Source organism: Notechis scutatus, chromosome 3 (genome assembly GCF_049901735.1).
Source record: "Notechis scutatus isolate UNSWTSFEM ecotype Mainland chromosome 3, rNotScu1.2, whole genome shotgun sequence".
Taxonomy (NCBI): domain Eukaryota; kingdom Metazoa; phylum Chordata; class Lepidosauria; order Squamata; family Elapidae; genus Notechis; species Notechis scutatus.
Window position 1 is genome coordinate 147912685 of NC_142011.1, and position 20096 is coordinate 147932780.

Genomic DNA, 20096 nt, shown 5'->3' on the forward strand with positions numbered 1-20096 from the left:
TTAAGTGCAATCAACAAACAACTTACCCAGTCTTCAGGACAAGGGGAAATCCATGATTTGCAGTGGTCTGTCACATGACCTGATGTGGTCTGGTTTCCACTGTATATATAAATATATCCAAGTTGTTCTCCAAACAATCCACCCATAATTTTTTGGTTTCGAAGAGGCGATGACACAATCATTTCATCTGTCAACATGCACACCAAAAGATTCACACTATAAATATGGCCAAAATTACACAGGCAGTCCTCAACCTGCAACCACAATTGGGACCAGAACCTCGGTCATTGAAGAAAATGGTCATTAAGCAACATGCTCACATGACTTCTTGTGGAGTCGTCCTGGAACAACCCACTCTGCCTGAACATATTGAGCAGGAAGAAATAAGAATTGGAAATAAGCTGCTTCTTATATCTAACTCAGGCTCTGTGTCGTGAAAGGCTTTATAGTTAACAACCAAAATCTTGAGTTGCATCCAGAATCCAATTTGGAATGATTGCAGCTCACAAGATTGGAAGCAACCAAGGGGTCAAGGGATTTCTTGAGGCATACAACCCACCTTTTTCATTTCCAGGGGTACCATTCATTCCCTCAAAGAGGGTGATACACCACATAGACCCACGCCATGGCCATCTTCTGGACTGCTTTGATAGCCAGGAAGGAGATAGAATTTAACCAACTGGTGGCCAAGTTGGCAGATTGGATGATTTTATTCACGTATTTGAGTGTTACACAGTTGAATTCAGCCCAGATAACCTCACAAGACTGTGCATTGGGCAACTCACTTGAGAACAGGGATTTGTCTTTGAATTTACTGTTTGAATGATGGCCATAGCTTGCTTTTTTTTTTTATCTGTCCTGGACACCCTTGCATTATTTCTCCTGCAGTGAGACAGGAAGACAAGCCTCAAATTGCTGCTGGAAAAGTTTACTTCCCTGGGAGAAAAAAGGGGATGGTGGAATGCTGAATTCACCTTCAGTAGAATTTACTGTGCAACCTTTTTGATGTTTTACAATTAAAAAAAGTGTAACTATACCAAGTCCATCGTTGTTCAGATCCCGCAAGTGCACCTCTTCTCCAAAGCGTGAAAATTTCCTATCTCCATTGAATGTGCTGAGTAAGGCAGGCGTGCCATTTTCCGTCAAGTCGTATATCAAAACACTTCCTGCTTGGTGTAGCGCTGAGGATATAAATGAGATCCTGGAGACACTGCCTAAAGGAAACCAATCAAGGTGACAGAATTATGGTTGTTACAAAAAGAAGTGTCAAGACAGCATTGCTGAGTTAAGAGTCCACATTTAAATGCAGGAAACATTGGCTCTATTGAATTTATTTGAAATAATGATCAAATAGTAGTTTATCAACAATGACCTGCTTTTAGAATAATTGTGTGCAGAGTTTCCCAGTCTTAATGAAAACTATATTTTAATTTCAGCCAGGAGATATTCTTTCAGCTAAGAGGTTGCGCTAAATGGTTGCACATCCATGTCACAAAACTCAAGATGCTGAAATGAACAGAATATTGGAGAAGAGAGATGCAAGTTATGAGTTAGCTGGATCATTGCTCTAATGTTACTAAGCATGGCTCACTCTAGACCTTTACCTATAGTAAAACAGGGAAGATGCGGTAAAATGTAAAAGCACTAGTTAAGAGGGGAAGGAAGGAATGAAATTAACAATAGGGGAGTATAAGATTAACACAGTGGAAAAACCCTATATTGAATATATTACTGCCTATGGCTCCATATGGGCCCATTCATCTTCTGCAATAAGCATTGGAAAGTATTTCAGAGTGTCCTCATCTTTGATTTGGAATCCTTTACAGATTAAAATGGAAGTATTTTAGTTTTCAAATAGTAATGCCATTGTAGCCAACATTTTTATTTACAGAAAACTTAAAATGGTTAGACTGAGGAACTGAGAAACATCCCAGAAGAACTACCTAATAATACTTCCAAAAGATTTGCATGGATGCAGACATGAGGAGTTGATTCAGCTACAAGGCATCTTCATGTTCCCTCAGAAGCAGACAATCCATATTCCCCAACTTTAAAAAAAAATAATAATTCTGGAGGTACCTGAAATCACATGTCTGAAAATCAAGATCTACTTCCTGATATAAAAGACCTAAACAATGCAAAATAAGTCCCCTAAGAAATCTAATTCAATCATTTGTGTAATATTATGTAAAGTTGTATAGTGCTAAGGACTCAAATGAACCAGCATGTCTGGGAACCCACAATGATAAAATATTACAGCCTCAATTTCTCAATATAAAAACAACATACACACCATCATGTCTCAATCATTGTATATAAATAATACATGTATATTAAGTTGAATTGATTTTAATGAACTTTCTCTGTACATAACTGCATTTAGATTCAGTATCACAATTCTTTGCTTACTGGAATTTCTTTATCATCTGTCATGTGCATTACTGAACTAAAAATGCTGCCAAGTCTGGTTCCAAGTTCAGAATTGCATACCTTGCGTTGGTGCGCCAACTATCAGTACTTGCTTGGAGATTCCTTCTATGGAAAGGAAACCGGTTGCCAAAGCTGAACCAAATTTCCCATTTTCCTGCATGTTTATAATATGAATATATATACATATATATAGTTAAGTCTCATGAAATCATAAATTCTCTTGTTCTTGTTTTTTGTATTGTTTCAAAAGTCACCATAAAGACTTACATCATCCCCGCTTAAAGTGAACCAGCTTTTTGTGTTTGGTGGGATGTAGCCATACACCGTTCCAACAGCTTGTTTGTTGTATTGGGAGAAATAGCACCCTAAGCTAGAATACAAAATGATTATAGTAAAAAAAAAAATACATCAATTAGAATGAACACTGAACAATACTGAAAAAATAGCAATTACAAGACATACTGTAGAATCATCATCAATATCAGTTTCATTTCAAAATCTCAATTTTTGACAATCTGCTATTCATCTTAACTTGTCAGGTTAATATGACCAGAGATCCCCAGATACATAGACTACGACTCCCATTATCCTCCAGATTGTTGCTCATTTTCTTGTGCTTGAGGTGTCACTTTTAATTGTCTGCTTCTTCCAAAGGCAGATAGATTTATAAATGGATTTATAACTCTCTGGGGAGGTTTTGTCCGGAATACCAATTGCCTCCTTTTCTGGGAGCTCATTATAGATACTCATACCTTAGTATCTCACACATGGACTGCTGGAACATGGTCTATGTGTTCTGCCTTTGAAGTTCACTTGGAAGCTGTAGCTGATCCAGAATGCAGAAGCGAAGGCAGTTATGGAATATGGATGTATCTCACTGTTCCCACATAACACCTCCATTGCTAGAACTACCTGTATAGTTAAGCTTCCAGGCACAATTGAAGGTGTTGTCTGTGACTTATAAAATCTTTCATAGCATGAAGTCTAGCCATCAAGAACTACCTCTCACCCTTTGACAGAGTGGGTATGCTGCAGTTTCAATCTTTAAAACAGTGTCATCAACATAAAACAGGAACCTAATAGACATTCCTTGACTGTTACAGTGCCTGCCTCTGTAATGATATTTTCCCTTCCCTGGAGATTTGAAGAGCCCCAATCCTGCCGTCCTTTAAACCAGGGGTCCCCAACCACCGGTCCCCGGACCGGTACTGGTCCGTGGATCACTTTTTACCCGCCCGCAAAGCTTGGGCGCCGCCATCTTGTTTCGACAGCGCTTCCGGGTTTTCGGTTGCTTCCAGGTTTTTGGTTTGAAAGTGCTTCCGGTTTTTCAGTTGGAAAGCGGTGTTTGGGTGCTCGCGCCTTAGTTTCGTCGAAGGGGGGGCGGCTTCGAACGAAGAGCCGTCCCGATGGTGGTGGAGTCTCACGTTACTCAGGTACCGGTCCGTGGAAGAATAAATAATCATGAAACCGGTCTCTGGTTCAAAAAAGGTTGGGGGCCACTGCTTTAAACAAGTTTTAAAGATCTGATTTGTTTCAAGTGTTTTTAATCTTTTAAGTGTTTCTCAACCTTAGCATCTTTCAGATGTGTGGACTTCAACCCCAGAATTCCCCAGCCAGCTCCCCAATATGTTGAAATACACACATCTGAAAGTTGTCAAAGTTGAGAAACATTGCTTTCTGTTAAAGAGAGTATGTACCTTGTGAGAGGGTTTGTACAAATGTGTTGGTTATGTTTGCCCCTAGGTGACTGCCTTCTTTTATTGTTTTATTATATGGCTTTTAACTTTTAATCCTCCCAAAAGTTGTTATAAGCAAGACAGGTTATACATTTGACTGACAAATAAAGCAAACTCACTTTCAAATAAATACAATACTTAGGCTTGGTCTCTACTTGTAACAAGGAAATGTCTTGTGGCTTTGATCCCAAATGAGCTGCAAATACTATTTTAAAGAAAAGTAGTTACTGTTCAACTTTAAGAAAAAAAATATCTTGAATCAGATGAATGGACTATATATTCAGAATTGAGAACTGCAGGCAGCTGATTATATAGCAATAGCACTTAGACTTATATACCACTTCATGGAGCTTTACAACCCACTCTAAGCTGTTTACAGGATCAGCATATTGCCCTCAACAATCTGAGTCCTCATTTTACTGACTTCAGAAGGATGGAAAGCTGCGTCAACCTTGAGCTGAACAGGATCGAACTGCTGACAGTGGGCAGAGTCACTTGCAATACTGCATTCTAATCTCTGGGCCACCACAGCTCTTAATATATATCTGTTAATGCAAGACTATATGTGTTCTACAATACGATCAGTTGTAAAACCTAGACACAGCTTTGTGGTTAGTCTTGCTTTAAATCAAAGATGGACCACTTTGTTCTTCCAAGGGCTCTACTTAGCCTTTGAATGATCCACCAGGGAAATATTCCTAAAAGTCATGGGCAGAGCCAGGGTAAAATCGACACTGGTTTTATTTGATATGTGTGTTTATTCAATGGAAATATGGTTGTTTTCCAATCATGCATTTAATAATGTTCCCCTTCTGACGCATTAAGTTATAATTTGAAATGTATCTTTTGAAATTTCTAGGAACTGTAGCTAAGGCATGTAACCCCAAGGCCGATTCAGCTGGTTCAGAATATATCTGATTCAGCTGCAGAAAACAAGATCATACTTGGAAAACGACTATTATTAGAGCATCAGAATTTTTATATGCAACAGATCAACGTTTACAGAAAACTGCTGATCTGCTGCATACACCTGCAGTGAGAAAGCACAGAAGATAGGTTTGTGAAGAAAGCCTAGAAGACAATCACACACGTAAGTATTTAAAAATAAAGGCATATACCTTGTACAATTTCTCCCGAAAGGACTTCCAATAAGCAGCAAGGTTTTATTTCGGAGCTGGACACTGCTGAGTGATGAGCCAAACCAACCATAATCTGTTTCCCCTTTTACCATCCAGTCAGCATCTGCTACAAAGAGCAGCCCTGCAAATAAGGAGCAAACCGGCGCTGACGAGAAAGTTCTGTTTTGGGAAGAGATTCCATGCAAGAAGCATTGCTTCGTTCAATCTTACTGTGTAGCATGAACCATTACTTTATATTCCTATAGATAAATACAGATAGGAGGCTTTCCCACCAGAATGGATAAGGCAGTCCTCGACTTACAATCACAATTGACCCCAACATTTGTGTCGCTAAACGAGACATTTTTGTTTTGCCTCATTTTATCACCTTTCTTGTCACAGTTGTTAAGTGGATCACTGCAGTTGTTAAGTTAGCGGCAGGGTTGTTAAGTGAATCTGGCTCCCCCCACCCACCCCTGATTTTGCTTGTCAGAAGGTCACAAAAGGAGACGGCATCACCCTGGGAGTCATAAACAGGAACCAATTGCCAAGTATCTGAATTTGGATAATGTGACCATGAGGGTACTACAATATGATATGTCACTTTTTTCAGTGCCATTCTAACTTCCAACGGTCACTAAACAAATTGCTATAGGTTGAGGGCTACCTGTATCCTGAAATTTGAGATAGGAGGAGGTGGTTATGGATGGAGGATCTACAAGCCCTCTTGTAAATACCAGGGCTCAACCCAGCACATTTCTATGTGTTGCTTATAGAAACAAATGTCCTATTACACACTCTCTCTCCCTCTCTCTCCTTCCTCCCTCCCTTCCTCCCTTCTCTCTCTCCCTCTCCTCCTCTCTCTCCCTCTCCTCTCTCCCTCTCCCCTCCCTCTCCCTCCTCTCCCTCCTCTCCCTCCCTCTCCCTCCCTCTCCCTCTCCTCTCTCCCTCCCTCCTCTCTCCCTCCCTCTCCCTCTCTCCTCTCCTCCTCTCCTCCTTCCCCTCCCTCTCTCCCTCCTCTCTCTCCCTCCCTCCCTCTCTCTCTCCCTCTCTCCCTCCTCCTTCCCTCTCCTCTCTCTCTCTCCCTCTCTCCCTCCTCGTTCCCTCCTTCCCTCTCCCTCTCTCCCTTCCCTCCCTCCCTCCCTCCCTCCCTCTCTCCTCCCTCTCTTTCCCTCTCTCTTAATCTCTCTCTCTCTCTCTCTCTCTCTCTCTCTCCATGTGTATGTAACAAAATGCTTCTATTTTGAAGTGGTCCTATACTGCGCTGTTTCCGGTGGTTAAGATTTGGATGTAAATAATGCTCAGTTTGGGAAAGCTTAAGATTTTAAAGAATCTCAGTATCTTTTTCTAAGCCAGCATTTCTTAACCTTTCAGGTTTAAGATGTATGCCCTTCCAGAATTTCTGGGAGTTGGAAGTCCACACATTTTAAAGCTGCCAAGACCGAGAAACACTATTTTAAGCCATGAAGACAACTAACTGTCTCACAAAGAACTCCAGTACACACTGTATGAAAATCTCTGGGATGGCATATGAATCTCGTGCATCAATGCAACCTGAATTGAACCTAGATGAATGCAAAATTAATTAAACAGGTTACACATATGATATGTGAATGAACATTAAATATGTTGCCTAGGAATCATTCCTAGGTGTGCTTCTTAAAAAACCTGAAGAAGGGTCTAGATGTATTATTCTGACAAATGTTTCAGTGAGAATTTGGAAGTACCAATATGGGATACTTAAGGAAACAAAAACATTTCCCAAACAAGCTTACTTTGCCTATTTCTGTAAGAGGAAGAATAAAAAGAAACCACAAATCCTTGTTGTATTCCACCAGAAGGTGCATATGGGGAACCAAGCACAAGGTCATTATCTCCATTCCTGTCAACATCAGCTGTCAGCAGGGACCAGCCTAGATTACAATATATTTCCTGCAAAAATAACAGAATAACAGAGTTAGAAGGTCCACTTGAGGTCTTCTAGTCCAGGGGTCTCCAATCTTTAAGACTTGTGGACTTCAACTCCCAGATTTCCTCAGCCAGAAAAGCTAGTCCAACCCGCTCCTCAAGCATAGAATAGAATAGAATAGAATAGAAATAGAATAGAATAGAATAGAATAGAATAGAATAGAATAGAATAGAATAGAATAGAATAGAATAGAATAGAAGGTCCTATAACTTTTCAGACAACTGGTTGCCCAATCCCTTCTTAAAAACCTCCAGTGATGAAGCACCCACAACAAATAAATGCTCTGTCTTACATATTGCCAAAAAAAATCAGAAAATAAAATACAAGCTGAATAGTCAAGACCTTGTTGATGACACAAACTTTATCAAGGACCTTGAAGTACTCATCTCTAATGATCTAAGTGCTAGAGCCTACTGTAACTACATAGCCAAAGGGGTGTTAAGAGTTGTTAACCTAATCCTGCATAGCTTTTTCTCCAGTAATTATCACTCTACTCACTAGAGCATATAAAACATTTGCTAGACCAATACTTGAATACAGCTCATCAGTCTGGAACCCACATTAAGTATCTGATATTAATACAATTGAGAAAGTCCAGAAATATTTTACGAGAAGAGTCCTCCACTGCTCTACTCATAGCAGAATACCTTATGCCACCAGACTTGAAATTTTAGACCTAGAAAACCTAGAACTATGCCGCCTTCGGTTCGATCTTAGTACATAAAATCATACATTGCAATGTTCTACCTGTCAATGAATACTTCAGCTTCAACCAAAACAATACAAGAGGACACAATAGATACAAACTCAAGGTAAACCGCACCAAACTTGATTGCAGGAAATACGACTTCAGCAACAGAGTGGTCAATGTCTGGAATACTCTACCTGACTCTGTGCTTTCTTCCCCAAACCCCAAAAACTTTAACCTTAGACTGTCTACTGTTGACCTCATCCCTTTCCTGAGAGGTCTGTAGGGGGCGTGCATAAGTGCAACAACGTGCCTACCGTCCCTGTCCTATTGTTTCTTTTTTTTTTCTTATTTGTATCCATTTCATGTATTTATAACCATGTTTATACTTATACCTGTTATCTAATAATTGTTTGACAAAATAAATAAATAAAAAGTAAAATAAATAAATAAAACTTTTATTGTCGATAATTTGGTTTCCAAATTAAAAAAACATACAATTCAATTGCTGAAATACAGCTTCTTTAGTAAAATTTATTTATAGAAGAGGTATTATTACTACATACAGAAGCACAACTACAGACACATTAGAGCCATAGTTTGCCTTTTTTATCAAAAGAACCCCAAAAGCTCCACCTATAGTATTAGCACTATCCACTCATGAATGGTAAATACCAGTATGTTAAAAACGTATCCATTAAAGAAAAGTGTGTTTAGGACATATAAGAATTATGCTTTCACCCCAAATAAAAATTGTGCTGAATATCTTGGAAATTAATTTTCAAGATGCTTGTGACAAAAAAAGTGGATTGCATGCTTTGCCTTTTCATCAGCAAACTTACCTGACAAATTATGGTAATATTTGGAAGACTGTGGAAGCCTCCTCCTCTGTTGCCAAGAAAAATGTACACAGAACCCTAGATAAGAAAATATAATGTTTTAATATATTATGTACCCAAGCTAAAGCTTTAGGTTTTAAAGTATTACAATGGCAGGCTTTTTTTATTCTTTTCATCTTCACATTAAAATGCATTTCTAATAATTAGGTGAATTAAAATATAATAGAGTGTCAAAATGTAGCAAATCACGTAAAGGGATTGGACTATAAAAACCAGCCAAACCTTTGTAATCCAGATTAACCTAATCAATTCATCTATAAAATATGGGTCAATATAAAAACAGGTAGCCCTCATTTAGTAAACCACAACTGGGACCAGCAATTTGATTTTTAAGTGAAGCAGTTGCTAAGAGAAATTGCAATTGTTTACTTTCTTATTTTCGCTTTCCTTTTGCTTACAGACCTGCAAAAATTTTTCTTTCTTACTTTCTTTCTTTCTTTCTTTCTTTCTTTCTTTCTTTCTTTCTTTCTTTCTTTCTTTCTTTCTTTTTTCTTTCTTTCTTTCTTTCTTTCTTTCTTTCTATCTATCTCTGGGAACTATGCTATGCAAATGCAAGGACTGGTCGCAAAGTTTTCTTTTTCTTCGCCGTTATAACTGCGAATGGTCATTAAACAAGGTAGCTGCTAAGTGAGAACTAAACATAGATGAATTCTAAGATGGTCAATACATTGTTCCCATCATTTTTTCCCAGACAATCAAAATAGTAAGGCAGCATTAAATGCATCCTTAATTAGCGAACTTACTATTATTATTTTTATAATCCACCTTTATTTATACAACTGAAAGCAGCCTACATAATGCTCCCTCCTCCTATTTCCTCACAATAGAACTCTGAGAGATGGGTTGGGATTGAGAGAAAGCGACTAGCTTGGGTTCACCCAGCTGGTTTTCATGCCTAAGAAAGCCTGGAACTCACAGTCTCCTGTTTTCTAGGCCAACTACACCAAACTAACTATATTTTATGTTAGCACTTTACAGTTTCCTACCCTGTAACTAAGCTCCTGGGCTCCCACTGATGGGGCTCCTACTGCAAGATCCAATATGCCATCCACATTGAAATCCAAAACTGCTATGGCAGAACCAAATCTTCCTGAAGGCTAGATAGAAGACAGATAGACATATTCATCACACAGACATACAGGCATTTATATGCATGAGCACATGCACATACGTTTCAAGAGCGCAGTTATTTTAAAAAGAAGACATATTCAGATAATACATACATCGAGCACTGGTTTTAATGCAATTTCAGTAATAACAAGTTATGACAAGTTATTCTTTATCTCATTAAGTAGGGAGCATTAAGAGCTAAAACGGATTTGATTGATGCTTTATTAAACTCAGTGTCATCTGTTAAATTTTGATTCTTTAAGTAAAAGTCCTTTTATTCCTTACTACAAATTTAATTTAAATCACCAGTGAACTCTATTCACAATTACCAAGAGAACAAAATCTCAGTTGTTTTCCATCTGTACAGAATTTATTTAAACTGTCAATCTTTATGTGTATGTTCCTAGCACTTCTATTCATTTGGTTATTCTGTTCATTTCATTTCTATGAAATGGTTTATAAATTAAAAAAAATACTGCCTGAATAAGCCATGTAAAAGACAAAAACAATGACCAAATGTAGCTGTCAACTCATAAAACATTTTGTATACACGTTTTATAGTTGACAACAGAAAGAAGAGGTGGGGGGGAGTTTCAAAGAGCAGGCAACAGTGTGGAATTGAAAGTACATTCCATTCATGTTTTCTTCAAAGACTGATTAGATGGCTGAAGCTTCTTCTGTGAAAAAAATCTAATTGGAGACCATGATTGATTACTCTTGACTATGGACGTTTTTCATTGGATGATACACTCAGAGGTATGGCGGGCAAATAGGATCAAGGGTGACAGTGAATTATGCATTTCAGAGTTGGCTATGGACGTAGAATGTTACCTTCAAATAAATCCTCTTTAGTTTTGGGAGTGTGGCTCGAGGCTCATGATTTAATTGGAGTAACTGCCGGAACCCTGACAGTAGCATCATTTGCGAGCCTGATCTAGGTCTCCCAATTATTTGATTCTGGTAGCAATTAATATACAGCCTCCCTCAACCTTGTGCCTATAGATGACTTGAAGCATACAGAGGTCACAGTGGCTAGAAATTCTGGTTTTTGTAGTTTCTACACATTTAAAAGGAAAGGCTTAGACCAGGGGTCTTCAAACTTGACAGTTTTAAGACTTGTAGACTTCAACTCCCAGATTTCCTCCTCCAGTCATGTTAGCTCAGGAATTCTGGGAGTTGAAGTCCACAAGTCTTAAAATTGCCAAGTTTGAAGACCCTTGGCTTAGACAATAGTCTAGTTTCAGTAAGCTACAAGAGAAGCCACATTAATGCAATTACTGAAGAAAACATTAATGGAACTAGTGATCCAAAATAAAAACAAAATATATTTTATTATCCACGTTTTGCTACCTTAGTGCCTTCTAGTATTTCATCTGCTTCTTGATCAAGGTCCAGGTTGGAATGAGGCAAACCTGATTCATTACCATAAACAATATAGACACGTCCGAACTGAATGTGTCCAAGCTGGCTATAACCTGGTGCTCCAACCACCAGGTCATCGTATCCATCCTGATTTAGGTCAGCTGAAGTCATAGCCCTGAATATGAAAAAGAGGGTGCCAATGTCCATTTGTATGACATTTCCTGTGCAGATTTCAAAAATAATTGGATAGTTTCATGTTATAGATGTAATTCCATAGAAGTCCTGAAGAGAAATCAGGCGGCCCAACTTAAATCCAGAAATGCCAACAGACATACAGATAAGAAATACATCTGCACAGTAAGCAAGTAAACATAGTGAAAAAAAACATCCCAACTATTACATTTCATCAACTTAAACCTCCAGCACTCTTCCCCCCATGAAGCCCAATTATTCTTCCCTCCCCCCCTCCCCGTTTCTATGGAAGCCGGAAAGACAAGGAGAAGAAGGATTCTTGGAGGCTGATAGGAACATAAAATGGAGGCTGATAGGAACATAATGACAACAGTAAATAATATTACATATGATGAATCTGCATACTCCACTTTATGAAGCATAAAGTGCTTAATAGCCTATTACATTGCCAGATCCCTCCTCTATCTCACATTCTGTTTGCTTTTATTTTAATATATTACTTTTAGAAAAAAATGGAACAACAAAAACACAGCAAGAAGCCCTCAGAACTTGTAGTTATCCTAACTGAGCCTTCATCAAATCCACAAAAAGATCCAGTAGGAGCACTTTCATAAGAGATAGAAAAGAAGATAACAACAAATGAAACAACGTTGTCATTCCATATGTTGCAGGAATATCGGAAAAGCTCAGGAGGATTTTCAACAAACACAACATAAGTGCACTGTTTAAATCCGGGAATACATTATCACATAAATTTGTCCACTCTAAGGCCAAAACACCCAGACATAAACAGAGCAATGTTGTATATGTAGTGCAATGCAGTGAGAAATGTGTAGGCCTGTACACTGGGGAAACTAAACAACCACTTCAAAAATGCATGGCGCAACACAAGAGAACCAACTCATTAGGATAGGATTCAGCGGTCCATCTGCATCTGAAAGACAAGGGTCACATTCTGGACAGAGAAGACCAGTGGTTTGAAAGAGAAGTCAAAGACGCTATCTATAAAAAAATTGAACAGCCCTCCCTCAACAAAGGGGGGGAGGGATATGGCACTACTTATCTCCTGTTTACAACACAGTCCTTTCAGCAGTCCCAAGAAAGTTCCATGCTCATTTGCACTTTGATTCAGGTCATCTGTGGATACAGATCAACCCTCAAGTGGCCTCAAGGACTCTCAGCATGGTAACAACCAGCCGACTGCAAAGAATATAAATCCTTCCATTCCCCACCCAATTAGCTGGAACTGAAGAAGCTTCTTGGATGAGAAGTGAAACATTTTCAAAGGAAAAAGCTAGGAAAGTCCAGTTGCCTTTTGAGAGAGAGAAAAAAGAAAGAAAGATTGAGAATCTCCATAGATATTCATTCACTTACATTCTGGCAAGTTTATTTTTAAACCAGTGAAGCAATTATATATTATTATTATTTTTTTAAAACAAGTTTTATTGATTTTTCAAAAACACACAAATCATCATTAACCATTACATGCTTAAACCTTTTTCCATTATAAATTTAACAAGTCAGATAAAACCTTATTTTATACACTATAATTCTGTTTTAAACCATTTCCATATAAACATACAAAAACCTCTTATCCAATTTCTCTTTACTTCTCTTTACTCTTATTCAATTTCATTATTATTATTTCATCTATTTCTTTCTGACTTAGTTACCATTATTCTCATTCTATATTTCTGCAAGGTTTTATTAATTCTCCCAAAAAAAAACATATACACACAACACACAAAACATAAAAAAATCTTTTGGAAAGTAACTTAGCCCCAGGTATCTCTCTCTCTCATGGACTTCGGTTATATTCATGCTCATCTTACATGTCATTACTTATCTTATTTACCATTCTGAATCTTCTATATTAACTTCTCCACACATTTCACTCTTCTTAATTCTATCTTAATTAATCATCTTAATTTGAGTCATTATATTTGTATCTTTTGTCCATTCTTTATTGTCCCTTTGTCTCGTTCCTTATAAAAAAAAAAGAGTTTCTCCTGAAATCACTAATCATAGTATGATGCCTTTCTATCTCCCCCTAAATTAATCAAATTAACATTTAAAATAACACCCAATACCCAATCCGATTCTGCTTGGTACGTTCTATCTAAATAGTACATCCAAAATAATTAAATACATAGTTAAACAATAGATCTAAATATTGCATCTTATAACATTCCCATTGCCTTGTCCAAAAAACAAATACTATAATAAAAATTTTATAATAACATCAATACCATAATCTTATTAAACTCTTTAATTAAAACTCAATATTCTAAGCCTACCCTCATATTATTAAATTTTAAAACCAATCATTATTAAACATTTCAACATTTTAATCTCTTATCAACTCTTAAACCATTTAATTTTTCTATTTCTAATACAATGCTACAATATCATCTTATGTACCTTGCAAAATCTTTTTGAAGAAATTATACTTTACCCTTTATCCCTAAAAAGATTCCTTTTTCCCATCTAATTTCAAAACTTTGTAGCTTTTCTCCACCTTTTCCCTCCTTTCTTCTCTCAACAAACCTTTCTACCCCCCCTTCTTCTAGCCTCTGCCTTACTGACTTCCCTTCTCTGTCGTGTTCCTTTTCCCTTTTGTTTTCTATCATTATATTGATTTTGCACCTTATTTTCCCTTTCTTAAGTGTTTTTTAAATCTTAAGTCCTTTATTTCTCTTCCTTTCCCTCTTCCTTCTTTCTTGGTCGAATTCTGAGATTCATTAAAAATGGCTTCCTCTCCTTCTTCTTCTTCTGCTGTCTTCATCTGTTGTAATGTTTGTTGATAGTTAATAAGCACCATTTCTAAAAAAGGAAGGCTTCTTTCACACCATCTTTACCATTTTTTTGCTTGCTCATATTCTTTTCTCAGTTCCTCAACAGAAAAGCCATTATAAATCTTTTCTTTTCTTTTCCCCTTCTTTCTTCTTACAACAACCAGAATATTCCAAAAAAATAAAACAGTCCCAAAGTTATCAATCAGTCCAAACCAAGGCAGAGTTCTCACTTTCTCCTCCTGGGGTAGTATCAATCAGAAAAAAAGAAAGTCCAAATCTGTTTCTTAAAGTCTTATTGCAATATATTTCAGTCTTCAAATCCTTAAGGCATCTCCTCCAACAAAGTCTTAGCATACGAATATTTTTTTTTTTTAGTCCTCTCCCTTCCCACTCATCACTTAAATCCAGTTTTTACCTAAAAAAAAATAGGTTTCTTAATATCAGCTTATTAATTCCGTAGGGAAGGAGAGTAAACTTTCCTTTCAGCACCACCAAACTGCCGCTTTTTTTCTCTTTTTAGAAGGTATCATTCAGAAAGTCATAATTTTCAGGAATTTTGTTAAATATGTCTTAGAGTCCTGGGAACCAAGAAAAACTTTCTCTTTTCAAAACTTTCTCCACTTCCTCCTGCGCATTCTTACCCGGCTGCCAGCTTCTTTGTGGCGGCCATTGCGGACCCGCTGCACCGTCTTGGGAAAAGGGGTTCTGCCGGCCGGGGAGGGGTCTGCAACACCCCAAACTCCTCTCCGGATCTCCCTATCTTCAGCTGCCCCTGCAGTCTGGCTAGCTCAGACCCGTCCGGTTGGAGCACCAAAGCGGCTAGCGCCCAGCAGGGATCATGCGCAACCGCGCAAATCCTGCCGCTCATGGCTGACAAGCCGGAAGTTCCGCAATTATATATTATTAAGATAGTAAAGGTATTCAAATAATGCAAATTTGTTTGAACAATACATACATACATACATACATACATACATACATACATACATACACATATACACATACAGAGAGAGAAGCAGAAACAAATGAATAAAACAGCACTCACGATCCAAGTTTTGCATATGGATTTTTCAGAAAGTATGAAGCACTGGGCTTGGTGATGTATTTCGATGAGCGTCGCTGTGGGACTCCCAGCACATTCATCAAACTCGCTCCTATGTCACTATTTTGGAACTGGAGATAATTCTGGGAAATAATAGGTGACCAAAAACATTGTAACTATTTACTGGATGCTGGTGGAGTACCGATTTATATTAGATGTAAATGTCCATTTGTCATTTTGCAGAGACATTATTGCAACATAGAAGCCTGGCATGACATTGGCAGAGCTATTGCTGTATTAGAGTGTTGGTTTCATTATATATAGAAGATATCAATGCAACACATGGCACTGGTTTCTTGAATTGTTTGCTAACGAGAAACGTTTTCCTGGAAGAATTTTTTTTAATCTGCTGTCAATTAAATGCCAGCATAGTGGTCATTCAAGTTGTTAGTTATTGCTACAATATGTAGGCTGATATACAATGAGGGTAAAAAAAAAATGAAAAAAAGAGAAGAAAGGGAAGTGGATCTTTTTGCTGCCAATTTTCTCAGCACCAGAAAGACTTGCTACCTGCCCTCCACTCCACCCCTTTCTCACACACACAGCTAAACTATTCACTGACTTCACTAAACTTGTCTGGGCATCAATGGGAAGCCACCACTTTTGTACTGGAGCAACAAATCACAGGCAGAGTCTGCCTTCACAGTGGGTCAGGGCAGACTAAGGAACACATTACACGTCCATTCCTGGCCTCAAGAAACACCAAGTAGGTCATCCTTGCAGTGGTGGGATTCACTACATATTTTAAGAGTTGACACCGGTTCTGTGGGCGTGTCTTGGTGGGCACTGGCGTGTCTTGGTGGCCGTGTCTTGGTTTGGTGGGAATGGCTTGGTGGGCGTGGCAGGGGAAGGATACTATAAAATCCCCATTCCGTCCCCACTCCTGGGAGAAGACTACTGCAAAATCCCATTCCCTCCCCACCCTACTAACCTGCTTTCCAGCTCCCTTCTCCTGTGCAGGGCCACAAAAGAAGACCCAGATGATCAGCTGGGACACGGGAGGCAGAGAATAGAGAGGGACGGGGCCAATCAGAGATGGTATTTGCCGGTTCCCTGAACTACTCAAAATTTCTGCTACCAGAACTGGTCAGAACCTGCTGAATACCACCTCTACATCCTTGAGTAAAACACTGCTTCGAGTGTTCTCCTACTAATGGAAGACAACATGGCTCTAATCTATGATTATTAGACCTCCTCAGATTCTCAGTTTCATTTTGCAGCCAACAGAATTGCTGGGAAAACAACTCAAAAACTGATGAGGATTACCCAAAGCTACCAATTCTCTCAGCAAGGACAAAGTGCTTCACTTTCTGCATGGCTCTTTTCTCTTTTCCCCATCACCAACTTTCATTTCTCTCCCTCTTCTGAATCCACCCAGCAAATCGTGCCCAATTATACTCAAAGCTGCAATTTTAGAGTCAGATTCTATATATTATATTCTACGTACTATATTTATAAAAGAATAAAATTTACAACAAGATTAAAGCCCAGCCAGGCCGTTCTGCATGTATGCCAATGCCACATGTACATGCAAATGTGGAAGGGGTTGGATCATCCTGCGGCAACCACCACTGTGCCTATTTTGACCTCCCTTGCACATACCACTGAGCCGAGATATTATTGAAAGAATAACATTTAAAAGAATTAAAGAAACAAAAGATGTCCAATCCTGAGAATCTTCAGCAATTAATGTCTAAATTGCAATCATGTATCTTGTCATCCATATTTAGAGTTAGACCCAAAAGAAATTACCTTTGTCCAATGGGGAACTTTTAAATAAACTCCTCTTTCTGTATAACTGATATTCTTTTCAATTGATTTGGCCACTTCAGAAGTTAATTTCCTGTGGTGTTGAGTTCTGGATTCTTTAAACCTATTGAAATAAGATACAATAAGTAGAAATTTTCTGTACCGGAAGTTAAAAATGGGATAAGTATCGGGCTGGCTAAATTCACATTGCAGACAGCCAAAATATATGAATGAATTTTAAAAAATCAAATATTTTAGTTACAAAATAAAAGGTTTTCCTGTTTTTCTGAATTGAGACTGTGATTACTCTTAAATAATTCTGAACCAAGTTTGTGTTTAATTTAAACGCTCATTCCCTTGTCGTCTCTGCAGTTCTTCACACTGGAGATTTTAATATTTTAATATGTTTTTAAAAAAACGACAGTTCTTCATTCTAAAGTTTATACCAGCCCTTTATTTAAACCACTTGGAGTCACCATGAGTGGATTGGGTGGCCATATAAAGTTTCTTAGTAAAATTAAAAGAAATTGAAGCTGATATTATTGTCGTCTCTTGTAGCAAAATTGCTGACTGTGGAATCATTGGCATCAATATTAGTTTAATACAAATTTTAATGAAATGAAATTATATTATGTTTTATTAATTAACATATTACTGACATTTTGTGTACTACTAATGTAGCGAATATTTGTAAGCTACCTAGAGACCATTTTGGACTGAGGTGGTGAATAAATTGCATAAATAAAGTAATATCTTAGCAATAACTATTTTCTGCTATGCACTTATAAGATGCCTTTAATACATCTTGTTTAAAGATAGAAAAATAAATACAATAATTTGAAATGAAACCATGAAAAAACTACATTATTTCCCATATTAAAGAATAATATAAATCTTGGAAGTAATTCAGGCCACTACTAACATTAGGCTAATTAATATACTCACATCGGAAAGTTTCTCTGTTCACCTTCACACCGAATAAACAAAGGATTCTCAGGAATAAAGCAGCCACTGAAAAAACATTAATAGATTAATTGTATTTAATATGTTTCAACTTTTAGCATGCTCACAACTCCCCCTACATAGACCTCATTTAGTGACTGCTTCATTTAGTGACCATTTGGTTACAACAGCGATGACGAAGTAACTTTATAACCAAACCATGCATTTATGACCTTCCCAGATCTGTAAAGCAAGGGAAAGCTGAAGTATTTTTAGCATATTAGTAATACTCTACAAGTTAAAATTAAAGATAAATTCTAACAAGCAGCAATGAAATACACATTCCATACTGTCCACATTTTGAATCACAATTGTTGAATCAAGATTTTGAGGAAAAATCCACTTTTCCATGTAGAAAAAAACAGGAACAATCATCTGGAATTATTAACAAATACCTCACCTAGTCCCATAGTTTAATATCCAACTGGTTAACTGAAAAATGTTATTTGATGCGAATGCCATATCATCCACTCCACCAACAAAATAGTCATAGAACTTGTCCAATAAAAATGGGGACTTATTGGCATATATGGGGTAAAGCTGTGAAGAATAAGATGCAATTTAATTAGCAAGTTGGCTATTTCAACATTCAATCCCAACAAATTTCTTTTTTTAGAAAAATATACTTACTTTGGCAGCAGCGATGATCTCAGCATAGCTATGGAAGCAAGTATTTATAATTTACTATCATTATTGAACTTTTCAATGAAGAAAAAAAAATGCTTCTTGAAGACCAAATTTTGTATATTGCCTTTAACAGTGCCAAAAAGACACAGTAGATATTTTGAAACTCATAAAATTCATGTATCATTTAAATGACGGCTACGAACATTTTTTATTAGGAACATAATGAGCCAATTCCAATTAAAATGTTCCGAATGAAGTACAGGTCATTATGAGATAAAGTACAAGTTTCATACTCTTATTTTTCCTGCCCTCTTTCTTCTCCCTCTTTTCCTTCCTTCGTTCTGATTAGCCACAATTTAGTGTTATATCTATACACCGGAAAAACATAGTGCACATTAATTGTAGTTTATTGAAGCTGGTGCATTATAAATGTTTACTATGAAAGCAATGATCAGCGACAGACCTAGAAAATGTTGAAATACTTCTTCATCATCCTGATATTGATTTCAAAGTTACACCGTGAACTTTTCTTAAAATGAATGAAGGTATTTATATGAACATAATCTGCCCTATTTAACAGGATCAATACAGCTGGCAACTTTAAATAAATATACTGTAAGGTGGCTATCACATACAATATATATGTATATTGTTTGCTTTTGACTCCACCCAATAATCACAGTTGTCTGGTTATGACATTATTTTAAAGAATAACCAGCAAAAATATTGAAACAATAAAAGCAATAAAATACCTTAATAAATAGCCCAGGAAAGAAATAATGAAAAGATACAATAGTCATTATCCTAAGATAATGTATGTTCTTAAAATGAAACAAATAATCAAACTATAAGATGAAAAGATTAGAGTTGACGTGCTTATTGAAATAGATCGATATACTTCACTAGGAAAGACATTTCTCCTCTGCTTCTAGCCACTTTATATGTATACATTTTATTTCACTACCAGTAATCCCCAACTTACGACCCATTCATTTAATGAAAATATAATGACGCTGAACAGTCCTCAAAGTTATGACTGTTGGTCTGCTCTCATGGTCACATGATCACAATTTGGGTGCTTGCCAACCAGCTCATGTGATTGTGATTTGCAACCATCTGGCTTCCAACAAGCAAAGGCAATGGGGGAATGTTGGATTTGACTGATTGCCTGATTGATTTAATAACTGCTTGATTCGCTTAACAATTGCAGTAAAAATGGTTATAAAACAGAGTCTGGTCATGGGATGACTTCCTTAATGACCACATAGTTAGCAACCAAAATTCCAGTCCCAATTGTGGTTATTAAAATTTAACACT

At 37.3% G+C, this 20096-nt stretch overlaps 1 protein-coding gene across 4 annotated transcripts in view; it reads right to left on the bottom strand.

Moving 5' to 3' along the window:
- The window catches only part of GPLD1 (glycosylphosphatidylinositol specific phospholipase D1), a 37689-nt gene that overhangs the window by 2494 nt on the left and 15099 nt on the right, over window positions 1-20096 (bottom strand). For all 4 annotated transcript variants that reach the window (XM_087961405.1, XM_026669970.2, XM_026669969.2 and 1 more), the window contains 14 exons: window positions 18783-18810; window positions 18553-18692; window positions 18096-18161; window positions 17154-17274; window positions 15345-15484; window positions 11301-11487; window positions 9827-9937; window positions 8784-8858; window positions 7060-7216; window positions 5285-5426; window positions 2698-2800; window positions 2491-2584; window positions 1038-1214; window positions 27-187 (listed from right to left, as the gene is read on the bottom strand). In XM_087961405.1, the coding sequence (XP_087817531.1) occupies window positions 27-187; window positions 1038-1214; window positions 2491-2584; window positions 2698-2800; window positions 5285-5426; window positions 7060-7216; window positions 8784-8858; window positions 9827-9937; window positions 11301-11487; window positions 15345-15484; window positions 17154-17274; window positions 18096-18161; window positions 18553-18692; window positions 18783-18810 (1702 nt within the window). The remainder of the gene's footprint in view (window positions 1-26; window positions 188-1037; window positions 1215-2490; window positions 2585-2697; window positions 2801-5284; window positions 5427-7059; window positions 7217-8783; window positions 8859-9826; window positions 9938-11300; window positions 11488-15344; window positions 15485-17153; window positions 17275-18095; window positions 18162-18552; window positions 18693-18782; window positions 18811-20096) is intronic.